General features: G+C 38.2%; 1 protein-coding gene across 1 annotated transcript in view; it reads right to left on the bottom strand.

Annotated features, from left to right (window-relative positions):
- PPME1 (protein phosphatase methylesterase 1) overlaps nt 1–16,546 on the bottom strand; it is a 59,264-nt gene that overhangs the window by 11,982 nt on the left and 30,736 nt on the right. The window contains exons 4-7 of the mRNA XM_004381962.1: nt 12,272–12,329; nt 11,824–11,875; nt 6,805–6,959; nt 3,139–3,229 (exon numbers count right to left, since the gene is read on the bottom strand). Of these exons, the coding sequence (XP_004382019.1) occupies nt 3,139–3,229; nt 6,805–6,959; nt 11,824–11,875; nt 12,272–12,329 (356 nt within the window). The remainder of the gene's footprint in view (nt 1–3,138; nt 3,230–6,804; nt 6,960–11,823; nt 11,876–12,271; nt 12,330–16,546) is intronic.

Genomic DNA, 16,546 nt, shown 5'->3' with positions numbered 1-16,546 from the left:
AGTAGACAAGAATTATCTTAGGTGAAGGGAAGGACAGCACACACTACAGGGGAAGTCAGCACAACTGGACTAAACCAAAGCTAAGAAGTTTCCTGAGTGCAACCAAACAATTCGAGGGACAGAGTAGCAGGGGTGGGGGTCTAGGGACCATGCTTTCAGGGGACATCTAGGTCAATTGGCATAACAAAGTTTATTAAGAAAATGTTCTGCATCCTACTTTGGTGAATGGCGTCTGGGGCCTTAAAAGCTAGCAAGCGGCCATGTAAGATGCATCAATTGGTCTCAACCACCTGGAGTATAGGAGAATGAAGAACACCAAAGACACAGGGAAAGTCTCGGCCCAAGAAACAGAGGGGGCCACACAGACCAGAGACTTCATCATCCTGAGACCAGAAGAACTAGATGGTGCCCGGCTACCACCAAAGACCGCCCTAACAGGGAACACAACAGAGAGTCCCTCATGTAGCAGGAGAAAGGTGGGGTACAGAACTCAAATTCTAGTAAAAAGGCTGGACTTAATGGTCTGACTGAGACTGGAGGAGCCCCAGAAAGCATGGCCCCCGGACTCTTCGTCAACCCAGAACTAAAACAATTCCCGAGGCCAACTCTTCAGACAAAGATTGGACTGGACTATGGGACATAAAATGATACTTGTGAAGAATGTGCTTCTTATCTCAGGTAGATACTTGAGACTAAATGGGCAGCTTCTGTCAGGAGGTGAGATGAGAAGGTAGAGAGGGTTAGGAGCTGGTTGAATGGACATGGAAAATCAGGGGTGGAAAGGAGGAGTGTGCTGTCACAGGATAGGGAAAGCAATTAGGGTCACATAACAATGTATGTATAAACTTTTGTATGGGAGGCTAACTTGAAATGTAAACTTTCACTTAAACTACAACAATAAACAAAAAAAATTCCATATCTGACCTTATCACTTCCTCTGTTGCCATCCTAGTCTATGCTCACCATCATTACTCTCCTATACTGCTACAATAGTCTAATTTCCCACTTCTATTATCACCCCATTCCCCCTCTCTTTCCCTTGCTCTACTTTCCTCAGAGCAGCCAGAGTGGCAGAACCAAGATTCAAATCCTTATCTGTCTGGCTCCAGAGCTCAGGGTCTTAATGACTATATCCTACAGCCTCCCATTTGGAAGATCAAGGGAGCAAAGCAGGAATCCACTTTGCTTTAAAACCTTTTAAACCTTTACTGTATTTCAACACTTTTTTTTGTTTTTTAAATCTGGAATAGCAGAAATGGCCATGAGTCATAAACTCAGTTCAGATATCCAGACAGTACAAAACAAAATTACCAACCATACCTCATAGCATTCTTTCAGATTCTCGGGCTCAGAAAGTGGGCTCTAAAGATCACAGAACATAGGACATCTTAATAAAACCCTTACCATCTCTTGCATCTGGCAATGGAATCAAAACTTTTTCTCCTTTAAGAGAATGTATACCATGATCCCCAGGGGCGGATAAGATGCCTGCCTCTTTTCTGTATCCCCTGCTCTTCCTTCATTGTATTTATGTTTAAATGTTTGTAAACATTTGTATCCCTAGTTTTTTGATAACTAGAATTGGGCCTGATTCATCCCTACTTCTTAGATCAGGTACTGACACATTTTACATACTAAAAAAAAAAAAAAAATGTTTACTGAATAAATTAAAAAATAATGATTTGGAAGAATTTCCTCACTGGTTTTACTGGGGACACAGGCAGGGTGCCTGAAGTACATGCCAAGCTGACAACAGCTGCATTCTTAATGCTGCAGCTACCCATCATAGAGAGAGCTTGGTGCCTCTGACAGAACACGAATCCTGTCATGGTCATAAACAAGGGGTGGTAGAAGAAACATCACCAAACACAAACATTATTCTGGCAAGCCATATTCTGGCATGAGAGATGCTCTGTCCTAGGAAAACTCCCTAGGATGTATTTGCCAGGTTCTAAATTTCTACTTGATATATCTGATTTAGCCAACAGATAACATTCTGCCTGCTAGGGCAGCCAGCAGTATTCTATATGCTGTGCAAAATGGCTTTCAACAGGTTAGTTTCTAACCCCTGCTGAGAGTTTGCATTTCTACCCTTAGATATACTCAATCTACATTTTCACAAGATCCCCAGGTGATTCTTAAGTATAACTTTCTGGGAACTTGTTAGAAATGTAAATTCTCAGCAGTGAACTTGTTAGAAATGCAAACTCTTAGTGGGGTTCAAAGCCCTGGTGCAAAAGTACAAAAGAGAGAACAGCTCCTGCCCTTAAGATGCAGGAAGGGCATTAAGACAAACATTAATGAAAATAAACAATATAAGCATATCCCTCAAGGGAGGACTGGAAGACTTAAGGGGTGAACAGTGCAGTATAATACAGATTTAAAGGTCTTCTGAATTTTACTGAGGGTTTGGGGGAGTTAGAGAATGGGTATTAGAGATGGGACTAGAGATGGATTTTTGAAGACAGGATAGTGAAGGTATTTTATTCCAAGACTGATCTCCTTGCAAGGAAGGATAGTTTTACTACCTCTGAATCTTCACCCTTTAGTACAAAGTAAGTGTTTAATAAAAGTTTATTCAAATGATTGATTAATGAATAAAGTAATGACTGACTAGCCTTTACTTAAGGGGAAGCCAGAGCCAATTCTGTCAGTGATTTTTATGAAAGCTCAGTACTGAGATAAATTATTTACTCAAGATAAAAACTGGAGAAAGGAATCTATACCCATCCTCTCTGCTCCTCCATCATTTTATCTGGAATACAGAAAATGAATCTAAAACCATGGCATCAGAGGTGGAAGAGGCCTTAGAGCCTTAGAGACCACCTAGTCCAAGCTCTCACCTTAGAGGGGGAAACAGCAAGAGAGCCGATCCACAATCACTAAGATTCTAGGAGGAACTACAGTGTATTGAAAAAGGGATGGGCTTTAGAGTTAGACAACTTAGCCAAGTTTGAAATATTCAAATTATTCAAAAAAATTCTGCTCTTTACACAAATGTTTCCTCTCATGTGATTACAATAAAGCTAAGGCTTAGAAACTGAATTTCTATTCCTTTGAACATGGTAGTTGAATTGATGAAAAAGGAAAGCTACCATCTAACATTTAAAATAAAGAAAACACAGATTTGTGGGTTACCTCCATTCAATGGCATTCTCCAGAGACTTGAAGGTTTTAGGACGACCACGTAAGAAATTCTGCATGCTGTTAAGAGCATCCATGGCTGTACCTAGATGTTAAACAAAAATTTTAATGTATTCTGAGTGTTTACATTTCCTGAGTCATCTATATATCTGTCCTCAGTGACAGTAGAATTCAGGGATGCTTGGAGAAAAAAAAGATGCAGTTTAAGAAAACCCAGAAGACAGCAGGTAGGGGGGAGGGAGTTATTGCTTAAGAGGCACTGAGTCTCTGTTAAGGGTGATGAAAAAATCTAGAAACTGATAGTGGTGATGGTTACACAACATGGTTAATGCAATTAATGTCACTGAATTGTACATGTAAAAAAGGTTGAAATGGCAAATTTCTCCTACTGAATGTTTTGTTATATATATTTTTACCATAATTTTAAAACTAAAAAAAAGTATTTACATTTAAAAACCAAACATAACTCGGAAGACTGACGTGATGGCCTTCAATGACTTTTGCCACCTGGTATTCACTGCCTTTTATAATCCCCTCCAACTCTGAATAAGGCTGACTTGTATAACCAGTAGAGCAGTGGTGACACAGTGGTTAAGAGCTCGGCTGCTAACCAAAAGGTCGGCAGTTCGAATCCACCAGCCACTCCTTGGAAACCCTGTGGGGCAGTTCTACTCTGTCCTATAGGGTCGCTATGAGTTGGAATCAACTCGATGGCAATGGTTTTTTAGACAGGTATAACCAGTAATGTGACCTCTGAGGCTGTGTCATAAAAGACATGGCAGCTTCTTTCTTGCTCTCTCTTGGATCATCACTCGGGTGGAAGCCAGCTGTCAAGTCACGAGGACGCTCAAGCAAACCTATGGAGAGGTTCACATGGAACTGAGGCCTCCTGCCAAAAGCCAGTACTAACTTGGCCAGTCACATGAATGAATCATCTTGGAAGCCAGTCCTACAACCTCATTTAAGTCTTCAAATGACTACAGCACCTGCCAACATTTTTTTTTTGGTGCCAGCATCTTGACTGCAACTTCATGAAAAGACCCCAAGCCAGAAATGCCCAGCTAAGGTACTCCCAAATTCCTGACCCAAAGAAATTGTGGGATAACAAATGTTTATTACTGTTTTAAGCTGATAAACTTTGAAGTAATTTGCTATGCAACAACAGATAATGATAATAAAATTCTCAGATCTAAAACCTTTGGACCATCTTTTTCATTTTTTTAAATTATAGTAGGATAAATCCTTGGTTCTACAGAGAACATTTTTGGGATTGGAAATACACTTATCAGAGTCATCAACAGGTAACCTTTATCTATACTCTATAAATAAGAGCTAATATAATGAATGAGCACAGATTATTTCTGAATGCTGATTCTACCTTTACAAAAATTTTAAACAGTGATTTTCTCCTGCTGTTCTTTATTTACACAAATACTTAAAAATTACCTTTTATTAAAATGTTTGCATATATAATAAAACCTGTGAAAGCAAGAACTTGATGGGACTGCCTTGTTTTTCCAGGTCTTGCAAGTTTTCCACCTTTGACAGCATGTAGCTTACCACTTTTTTATTGCCCTCTATTAGTGGAAAATATTTGCATTTTCCTTCTCTAACAGGTTGCGACCTTACAGAGGTTTTACTGTATACAATCTCAGCAAAAGAGTAAACTGTATGACTCTGATTACATTGGCAGAGTCTGCCTACATATCTAGTATTCTGAATTAGACACTAGTTATCTACACAGAGTCTTAAAGAAGCTTCATTTACTTTAACTGATTGTCAAATGACTTCCAGTTGGCAGAGTAGTTTAAAGAGTGAATATACAACTTGTACTTTTTCCTGGGCCCTCACAAAATTCACTTCTTTCTGGATGTCACAAAATAGAAGATCCAGTCATACATGCTTGGTCCTTTGTCTTCTGATTCAAACTAAAAGGCCATACTTTTCAGAAACCAAAATAAGATATACATTTAAAATGCCTGTGCCTGCTGACCCAGTATTTCCACTTTTGGCCACCTATCCTAAAAAATAATAAAAAATACAACACAAATAATACAAAATCTTATAAATAAAATTCATATAAAAATATTATTCATAGCCAAAAGATAGAAAAGACCTAATGCCCATCAACGGATGAACTGATAAGCAAATTGTGGTACATACATACAATGGAATACTACTCAGCCAGTAAGAGAAACGAAGTCTTGATACATACTACAATACAGAAGGAGCTTGAAGACGTTATGCTGAGTGAAATAAGTCAATCACAAAATGACAAATGTTATATGACCTCATTTATATAAAAAGACAAGAACAGGCAAATATACAGAGACCAAAATTTATAAGTGACTACCAGTGACGGGAGGGAGGGAAAAGCGCAGGTTATTGATCACAGAGCACTGAGTTTTGGTTTGCAGTGATGGAAAAATCACATTGATTAAGGGTAGGGTTCCACAGACAATTAATGTAACTGCTATCAATAAGGTGTACACCTATAAAAAGTTAAATTGGTAAAATTTGTGTGACAGATGTATTTATAAAAATGACAAAAAGAGTAGCTGCTGAGCCTGCTTATGTACAACCAAACACCTCATGGGATTTAGTTTCTTGGTTTGGACACTTAGGGTCATGGTGTCAGGGATAACCCAGTTAATTGGCCTAATATGTTTAGTGCACGTCTACCTCCAAGTGCCTACAGTCTTAAAAAGCTTGCAACCGGCCACCTAGAGTACAATTGGTCTCTATTTGCCTGGACCAAGAGAGGAAGGAGAGTCAGGAAGAAGTGGGGGAAATGGAATGTGGGGCTAATTGCCTTCAAAAGCAACTGCTTCCTTTGCCATGAGACCACAAGAACTGGATGATGCCTGGCTACTATTACTGAACATTCTGATCAAATATTCTGTAAAAAAATCCTGATCAAAAGGGGGAAAATGCAGAATAGAATTTAAAATTCTCATGTAATCCAGACTTTCAGGAGTCGTGAAGGCTGGAAGAACCCCTGAAAGTAATGCCTAGAGATAATCCTTAAACCTTATTTATTTAAACCTTGTTAAACCTAAAAATATTCCCTGAAGTCTTCTTAAAACCAAACAGTAGGTTAGCTTAACCAGTAAAGGATGTATGTCTTGAGCACTGTGCTCTTTTAAGATCTATCTGTATGGGATCAAACTGACAACAGCAACTCAGAAGATTAGACAGGAAACTTAGGGGGCAGTGAGTTTATGTTAATGAAGGGGGAACAACTCGGAAAAGGAGGGTGAGAATGGTTGCACAACTTGAAGACTAATTAATGTTACTGAATTGTACATGTAGAAATTGTTGAATTGGTGTATGTTCTGTTGTGTATATTGCTCAACAACAACAAAAATAAAATAAATTCTAAAAAAATATTCATAATAGTAAAAAAATGGAAACAACTAAATGTCCCAGTAATAGGAAAATGGTTACACAAAATTACGGGACATCCATACAACTGAAATATTATGCAGCCATTGAAAAAGATGTTTATGAAAAGTTTCTGCTGGCATGGAAAAATGCTGATTATAAAAAGACAGAGGGACATACTTTAAGATGCATGAAATCGACAAAATTAAAGCAAGATAACAATAATCTACCATGGATTTCAAAGATTCTGATTTGGTCAGCACTAAGACAGCTTACCTTCCACAACATCAATCATGCACAGACCCAGAAGGCTTGGCACCAGGTTGGACGATGCTGTGTGGACTGCAATAGCACCGCCCATGCTATGTCCAATTAGCATAATTGGAGGAGGGAGATCCCCATACATGGCTTCAACAACATTGCCAACATCTCTGCAAGGAGAAGCAAACAAAATTGGGAATGCTTTCTGACAGCACTGTAAAAATGGTTTTCTTTCCAACTCCTTTCCTTTGGTCTGTAATTGATAGTCCTAGGAGACTGTGAAAGTCTACTGGGACATCCTTTAACATACCTATGTAAACCTCCTAACATGCCCCCGCAGTATCTACAGAGGTAGCCACACATCTTCCTCTCCTGATAAATAGCAGGTTAAAGACTAAAAACACCAAAATTTTCTAATTTTTCTTTACACCACACTTTCACTATTCTACATTTAGTTCAATTACATAAACATATACCTTTATTTGAACCTAAGCTTGAAACTGGACAAATCACTGAACTGTTCTATGCCTCAGTTTTCTCATCTATAAAACAGGAAAACAGCTTTATTAAGCATTAAAATGTCGTAAGATTTGGAATTACAAGCTGAGTCCCAGCTCCAGTTTATTTTTTGTTATGTTATCTTGGATTAGTTAGTCTCTCAGGCACTGAGTTTATACACCTATAAAATGATAAGACTGTCAGTTACTAGTCCGGATTGTTTGAGGAATAAATGAGGTGGTGAATGTGAAACTATTTTGAAAAGAGTAAAGTGTTATTGCAAACTTAGTAATTATAATTTGTCATGTAAAGATGTTTGAAGGATGAACACAAATGTAAGTTATAATGCTCTGAGATACTAGAAAGGTATTCAGAGCCAATATTTATTGGCTTTCTGTTCTAGCCTTCAATTATGAGTGAAGCTGTTTAACAAAGTCAAACTCTGAAGCTTTTGAAAATGGGAACTGAAGTATGAACTTTAGTTTTTGTTTGTAATACTGGCCTTCTTTGCTATAGCAATAGGTGGAATGAGAACAGTAAGGTATGTTTCTAGAGACCCTTGCCTTCTTTTAGAAGAGGCTGAGTCAGTCACGTTCAAAAGACAATTTTGTCATGATGAGCATCACTGTATACCTCAAGCACTCACCGTGTTAACCAAAGATAGCAGGTTTGGATGTAGGGACGTAGCCTTTCAAATATGGTCTCCACAATATTCATAATGGCAAGGATAAATGTTATTAATTCCTTCTGAAGGAAGTAACTTAAAAAAATCTCATATAACAATTTCAGGTATGATAAGGTAGCTGCAGCATCTGCAGACAAACTGAATGGGAGGTAAGGAGGCTACCCAATTTTATAAGTAAAAACAAGTAATTGTTTAACATTCCTTTGAAGTTAAATTTAAGGCTAAGACAGAAAGTAAAGCAGCTCAGGCACTCATCTGAAGAGATAATATAGTTAAGACAAAAAGCTCAAGTTTCTTCACACCAGTGTTGCTTCCATACTAACACAAAACTCTCTTTGGAAGGCAAAATGATATGAAAGGAAGAAAAGAAAACCAGTATTTATTCTATGTCTATTATGTGCTATAACATCTTTCCCATAGTATCATCTAGTGTAATCCTTTAACAGCACTTTCTGGATTGGTCTGTATTACTGTTTTACAGCTAAGGAAACTGAGGAAACATTTACCAACTGTTATGACTTAGCAAAGTCAATTACTCTCATTGTGCGTATCAAAACATTACTAAATTTCTATCAAGGTGTAAGAAGTGCTGCAGATTCCTACTATCTTATTGAAGCATGCTAAAACCATTTTCCCTTGGGATAGGGGATTGTGGATTCAGGGTAACTCCATAAAGTCAGAATTATGATGTCTGTGCCCAGAGACTACTGGAAAACATCAGAAAAAAAGCTAGGTAATAGGCTATCTTTGGAATAAGTAACACAGAGGAAAATTACACAGAGTTTCCGAAAAATAAAAACAGGCCGTATTCCAAAGTTAATTTGCATATAAAAATGATACCCCAGGAAAAAAATGTATAAGTTCAACTGATTAATCTAAAATCAAGTTTGATGTGATTTTTAAACAAGCTGGGGCAAATTAAAAGAAATGCTAGTGCTAAATATCAATGTATAATTTCCAGAATAATTTTTGAACAATTCCAAGAAACTTTTGTTTGGTAAGAGATATAATGAGTAAAATAAAATGATGCTAAAACTAAAAACTCATTGCCATCGAGTTGATTCTGACTCATAGTGACCCAACAGGACACAGCAGAACTGCCCCCCTAAGGTTTCCAAGGAGTGGCTGGTGGATTTGAACTGCCGACCTCTTGGTTAGCAGCTGATCTCTGAACCACTGTACCACCAGGGCTTCAAAACAATGCTATGGAAGATTATTTAAGTCTGGATCTCCTTAAAATCCTCCTTAACTGTGCTGCAAAGTATTCTATGATATCTGCTTCATGTATGAAGGCAGAAAGGATCTGAAACAACATAACTTAATAGCATGTCTAAGCTAATGAAAGGTGTATTTACCCAGGAAAAAGGTGGTTATAATCAGTTACTTGATCATCTACCAACAGGAGAAATTTATTCTTATTAAAGTCAGGCAAGTATTCAGTCACCAAGATTAGTGTCTTACTTGAGACATGTACTGAAATTCCAGAGAAATAAAATAAAGATGAAGTAGCAGGGTTACCTACAAATCTAGTCTGTAACTGGATATATCACAATTTTAGAAGATACTTTCGAAGAGGATTGTCATATTTATTGTACTACTTAGTTCATTTCCTATAGCACAGAACAGACATAACAGAAACAGAACGAACGGAGCCCAAAGCTTGGCTTTTCTTTCAGTGGAGTTGCGTCTTACGCAGGATTCTGAAGGTTTTCAAGTTAACATGTAACGCAAAAATCATGCTGTCAAACTTATTTGAAGATACCATTAATTTCTCCTTAGGTTTGCCCATTTTTGTTTCATAAAGTAACTGAGTTCAGATATCACTGAAACATTTTATAACATGGATTATTTCAGCAAGAATCCAACTTGCTGGCCCTACTGGTACTTGGTCATCACCTTCATCTATTGTGGATTTTTATCATTTTTTTAACTTTTTGTGCCAGATATCAGCTTACTGTCTCTCAGCTCCAATTCATTCTTCACTGCCTGCACTGCAAAGATGGATCTGAGTCCCCTAAATATATATTCTTTGCCTACCAGCATGAAGCTAAGCTATGTCAGTAGAGAGCGCTGGAGAGACAGTGCTGGAAGAAAGGGTTTTGCTTTCTGGTTTGTGTGTATTCATTTATTAGCAGCCTCCAGCAGTGTGGAAGACTTCTCCAGCACCTAGGTCCTGCAGCGCGAGAAGCCACCCAGCTCCAGCAGCATACACAGCTTCCTCAGTACCCAACTCCTGCAGCACAGGTGCCTTGTCCAGCACTCCACACTCCCTCCCCTCACCCAATATTTTTGTAGCAAAGCGCCTCTGATGAGACACTTCCCCAGAATAGCTTCCCCTGTACCCTAGAGGGCAAGTTTCTAGCAAGTTCCAGAGGGCTGATTTCCAGCAAGTTCTGCTAACATGGCATCATAGTGACTTCTCTGCCCTTTAGTGAGCCATAGTCGTGCCCTCTCCAACAAGGTCTACATCTCAGACTCGGGATGGGGGGAGTCTCCCTTGAGCATGCTATCTCAGCCCAAGGGGTGGTGGCTATTCCTTTTATCTGCTATTCCTATATTCTTTAGAGTTCTTTTTACTTACTAGCCAATCTTTCATTACTCCAATCCCATTATAGTTAATAATCCTTTATATTAAACTTTCTCTGTTCAAATTACCAAACACCATTCATTGGACTGGCTACCTCAAATTCCTTTACAGAGCTTCATCAAAATATAAATGCCCAGATGCCACTGGTAGAAGTACTAATTCAGTACACCTGGGGTAGGGCCAAATCACCTGTATTTTTATAGGTACTCAGGTGATTCTTCTGGTGAGCAACCAGGTTCAAAAGCCACTGTATATGCTACATTGATCTTTTACTTTGAGGCCCATGGGAACATGTAATTAGTGATTGTTATGGATTGAATTGTGTTCCCCAAACTTATCTGTCAACTTGGCTAGGCCGTGATTCCCAGTATTGTGTGACAGTCCACCATTTTGCCATCTGATGTGATATTCCTATGTGTTGTAACTCCTACCTCTATGATGTTAATGACACAGGATTAGATGCAGTTATGTTAATGGGGCAGGATTCAATCTACAAGATTAGCTTGTGTCTTAAGTCAATCTCTTTTGATATATAAAAAAAGAGAAGTGAGCAGAGAGATGGGGGAACCTCATACCACCAAGAAACAAGAGCCAGGAGAATAGCATGCCCTTTGGACCTGGGGTCCCTGCGCCAAGAAGCTCCTCAAATGGGGTAGATTGAGCGCAAGGACCCTCCCCACAGAGCCAACAGAGACAGAAAGCCTTCCCCTGGAGCTGGCACCCTGAATTCAGACTTCTAGCCTCCTAGACTGGGAGAATAAATTTCTCTTTGTTAAAGCCATCCACTTGCAGTATTTCTGTTACAGCAGCACAAGATAACTAAGAGTAATTTTTTAAAAAATACCCTGTTTCCATCTTCCTATGAAACTGGACAAAGGATGTGGGCAGAACACCTTAAGAACATACTCTTAGGGACTCTTGCATACTTTTTCAAGCATGGACCTACAACAGAAGTCTATATTATATTCAACTCCACCAACAGAAGAAAATATTTCATATGCTAGCACAAACTAAACTGTACAAATTAAACTGTGTCTTGAAGAATTTTCAAATGCTTTATATAATGACTATCATATTGGACATATAAAAAAAGATGGAAGTTTCTTTCAAGATTAAATAGTAAGGAGAAACCAAAAGCAGAAGAGACAGAAGTAAAAACTTTATTCTGTGCTAATTTTTATCCAATAATTAATGATGAAAGCTGTACTACTATTTATAACAGTAACAGAAGCAAAACAATTATAAGCAATATTAGGTTGCTTACTTTGCCATTGTTTCTGCAGACAGGTCTTCAGGATTCTTGACCTTTGTTTCACCTAAAAAGAAAATAAAAATAAAATTCCCTAGGACAGAATTATAAAAGCAAGAGTATTCTAAAGATCTCACCTTTGGACAATAAAATGGAGCCTTTACAGTTTCATATGTTAGGCTTAGCAAGCATTTCTACTTTACAGACACATTTTGATAGTTGACTGTGAGACCATCACAAAGGAAAATAATCACAGTAGCCTAGCAAAGATTAATCCATATTCCTTATACATTACTAGCATCAGAATTTGATTTAAAGGACTTTTTTTTAGCTGAACAAATAAAGCAAATATATATAACTTTTATAAAGACTAGAAGCTAGGATTTTCCCAAAATGCCCAAAGGAAACAGCCTGGATTATTTTATGACCATACTGAAATATGTAATGTCATTGAGTCACTCACCATGACTTCGCAGATCCAAAGCCACAATCCTACACTGAACTCTACTAATGATTGCTGCCTAGGAGAAACAGAAAACGGTAAGGAGTAAAATACATATGTGATAGTAAATCTTGCCCAATGACCAATGATAATTTGTTAAATGAACTGCTATGAGAATTCAAGGAACTCAAGAGAACCCAAAGAAGACTTTTCATTTTTAAGCAAAATAAAACGATGATTCTTCGCTTTTTTGGTACAGCTGGTTCTGTCCCAACTTCAAAGTCTGGTTTTGCCCACATCAAATCCCTCTTTAAACCTTAATTTTTCCAAGCCTTTCCTGAAACAGAGTAAGCACCTATATAGGCAATGACCCTCTGAGCTCTACTATTATCTAGGATTTTCATCCATTTTCCCTAAATATCTTTTTCCTATTATGGAAGGGGAATTCCTTAGATAAAAACTATCAGTCAGTGTTATGGATTGAATCGTGTCCCCCAAAAATATGTGTTGTAAACCCTAATCCCTGTAGCTATGGCTGTAATCCCATTTGGGAATAGGGTTTTCTTGTTATGTTAATGAGGCCATATCAGTATAGGGTGTGTCTTAAACCAATCACTTTAAAATAATAATAATAATTTTTTAAAATTTATTTTTGGTGGCAATATACATACAAATACACATCAATTCACAATTTCTACATGAACAGTTCAAGAACACTGGTTACATACTTCACATTGTGTTACCATTCTCTCTCTACCCATATTGTTTCATCACCATTAATTTAGGTAGAGAGAGAATGGTAACACAATGTGAAGTATGTAACCAATGTTCTTGAACTGTTCATGTAGAAATTGTGAATTGATGTGTTTGGCTATGTATATTGCCACCAAAAATAAATAAAATATTATTTTTTAAAAAAGTGATTGGTTTAAGACACACCCTATACTGATACGGCCTCATTAACGTAACAGGAAAACCCTATTCCCAAATGGGATTACAGCCATAGCTACAGGAATTAGGGTTTACAACACAAGTCCATGAGAGCCAAAGTGCCACCTTGAGTATATCCCAACTGAATTTAGAGACCATCTCAAAAACAGATTTGACACACTGAACACTAATGATCGAAGACCATCCAAGTTGTGGAATGACATCAACGACATCATACATGAAGAAAGCAAGAACTCATTAAAAAGACAGGAAAGAAAAGACCAAAATGGATGTCAGAAGAGACTCTGAAACTTGTTCTTAAAAGTCAAGTAGTTAAAGCAAAAGGAAGAAATGATGAAGTAAAAGAGATGAACAGAAGATTTCAAAGGGTGGCTCTAGAAGACAAAGTAAAGTATTATAATGACATGTGCAAAGACCTGGAGTTAGAAAACCAAAAGGGAAGAACACGCTTGGCATTTCTCAAGCTGAGAGAACTGAGGAAAAAATTCAAGCCTCGAGTTGCAATAGTGAAGGATTTTATAGGCAAAATACTGAACGATACAGAAACATCAAAAGAGGATGAAAGGACTACACAGCATCACTATACCAAAAAGAATTGGTCAACGTTCAGTCATTTCAGGAGGTAGCATATGATCAAGAACCAATGGTAGTGAAGGAAGAAGTCCAAGCTGCACTGAGGTCACTGATGAAAAACAAGGCTCCAGGAATTGATGGAATACCAATTGAGATGTTTCAACAAAAGGATGCAGTGCTGGAAGTGCTCACTCATCTATGCCAAGAAATTTGGAAGACAGCTCAACCGACTGGAAGAGATCCATATTTATGCCTATTCCCAAGAAAGGTGATCCAATGGAATGTGGAAATTATTGAACAATATCATTAATACCATATGCAAGTAAAATTTTGCTGAAGATCATTCAAAAGTGGCTGCTGCAGTACATCGACAGGGAACCGCCAGAAATTCAAGCCAGATTCAGAAGAGGACGTGAAACGAGGGATATCACTACTCATGTCAGATGGACCTTGGCTGAAAGTAGAGAATACCAGAAAGATATGTACCTGTGCATTATTGACTATGCAAAGGTATTCAACTGTGTGGATCATAGCAAATTATGGATAATACTGCAAAGAATGGGAATTCCAGAACACTTAATTGTGCTCATGAGAAACCTGTACATAGATCAACAGGCAGTCATTTGAACAGAAAAAGGGGATACTGCATGGTTTAAAGTGAGGAAAGGTGTGTGTCAGGGTTGTATCCTTTCACCATACTTATTCAATCTGTATGTTGAGCAAATAATCCAAGAAGCTGGACTATATGAGGAAGAATGCGGCTTCAGGATTGGAGGAAGACTCATTAACAACCTGTGTCATGAAGATGACACGATCTTGCTTGCTGAAAGTGAAGAGGACTTAAAGCACTTACTGACAAAGATCAAAGATCACAATCTTCGGTATGGGTTACACCTCAACATACAGAAAACAAAAATCCTTACAACTGGACCAATAAGCAACATCATGATGAATGGAGAAAAGACTGAATTTGTCAATGATTTCATTTTACTTGGAACCACAATCAACGCTTATGGAAGCAGCAGTCAAGAAATCAAATGATGCACTGCACTGGGCAAGTGTTCTGCAAAAAACCTCTTTTAAAGTGTTAAAAAGCAAAGATGTCACTTTAAGAACTAAGGTGTGCCTGACCCAAGCCACGGTATTTTCAATCGACTCATATGCATGCGAAAGCTGGGCAATGAATAAGGAAAACTGAAGGAGAATTGATGCCTTTGAATTATGGTGTTGGCAAAGAATATTGAACATATCATGGACTGCCAACAGAACGAACAAATCTGTCTTATAAGTACAGCCAGAATGCTCCTTAGAAGCGAGGATGGTGAGTAAGACTTATCTCACATACTCTGGACATGTTATCAGGAAGGATCAGTCCTTGGAGAAGGACATCATGCTTGCTAAAATAGAGGGTCAGTGAAAAAGAGGAAGACGCTCCACCAGATGGACTGACACAGTGGCTGCAACAATGGGCTCAAGCATAACAACCATCATGAGGATGGCGAAGGACCATGCAGTATTTCGTTCTGTTGTACACAGTGTCGCTATGAGTTGGAAGCAACTTGACGACACTTAACAACAACAACAAGCCCCTTAAAGTTCTCATCAGTGCTTTAGATTGACTGTTGTCATTTTACAATCACATAGATAATTCTTCATAAGAGTGCTATGCTGGGGGCAAACATTTCTTCATTAATTGGGTTAACTGTTGTTTAGATAACGATGGCCTTCATGGGACAGTTTAGGTTCAAGGTTTAAATATTATTTCTGGGCATTAGAAATGGGGGTTCCCCCAGTCTCAGTGGATTCAGTAAATCTAGTTTCCGTATGAGTTTGAAGTTCTGTTCCATGCTTTTCCTCCTTCTGATCAGGATCCATCTATTGGGTCCTTGATCAAAACGTTCAGTAATGGTAGCCAAGAACCATCCATTTCTTCTAAAACCATTCACTTTTGAGATATAAAAGGTTGGGCACAGAAGCAAGCAAGCTCAAATGCGGAAAGACTGATGCCATGAGGAGATCACCAAGGAACTGAGGAAGAGAAGCTGAAAGAGACAACGATTTTCTCCCAGAGCAGACAGAGAAACTTACCCTAGAGCCGGCACCCTAAATTCAGATTTCTAGTCTCTTTAAGTGTGAGAAAATAAACATCTGTTCTTTAAAGCCATCCGCTTGTGGTATTTCTGTTACAGGAGCATTAAGAAACTAAGACAAAAGGTATCAGGAACTCAATCTGGGGATTTTTTATTCATTCATTCAACAAATCTTTCTAAACTATGTTTACTATAAATCTGGCACCAATTGAGTCATGAGGTTACAGTAGTGAAAAAGATAGGCAAGGTCACTGTTTTCAAGATGTTTGCATTCTAATGTGGCAGAGAAAGACTAGAAAATAATAAATGAACACAGTAAATTCTAAGAATAACACCTGCTTTATAGGCAATAAAAAATGTCAGGGCACACCTATGGAAGGCACTCCAGATTGTCTCAAACAGTACAACTTTGCCACTTCTGGAATGTTGAGTAAAAAGCAGCTATTTAAGAACTAAATTTATCCACTTTGCCAAGAGAATTTCTGGTGTTAGCAATAACAGCAACAATAGCAGTAGCAACTAATCAGTTGCCGTCAAGTTGATTGTAACTCATAGCAACCCCATATGTTTCAGAGTAGAACTATCGTTCGCAGGGCTTTCAATGGCTGTGATCGTTCAGAAGTAGACTGCCAGGCCTTTCTTCCTAGGCTCCTCTGAGTGGGCTGGAACTGCCAACCTTTTG

This window comes from Trichechus manatus, unplaced genomic scaffold (genome assembly GCF_000243295.1).
Source record: "Trichechus manatus latirostris isolate Lorelei unplaced genomic scaffold, TriManLat1.0 scaffold00088, whole genome shotgun sequence".
NCBI lineage: Eukaryota > Metazoa > Chordata > Mammalia > Sirenia > Trichechidae > Trichechus > Trichechus manatus.
This window is presented reverse-complemented; position numbering and strand designations above follow the sequence as displayed.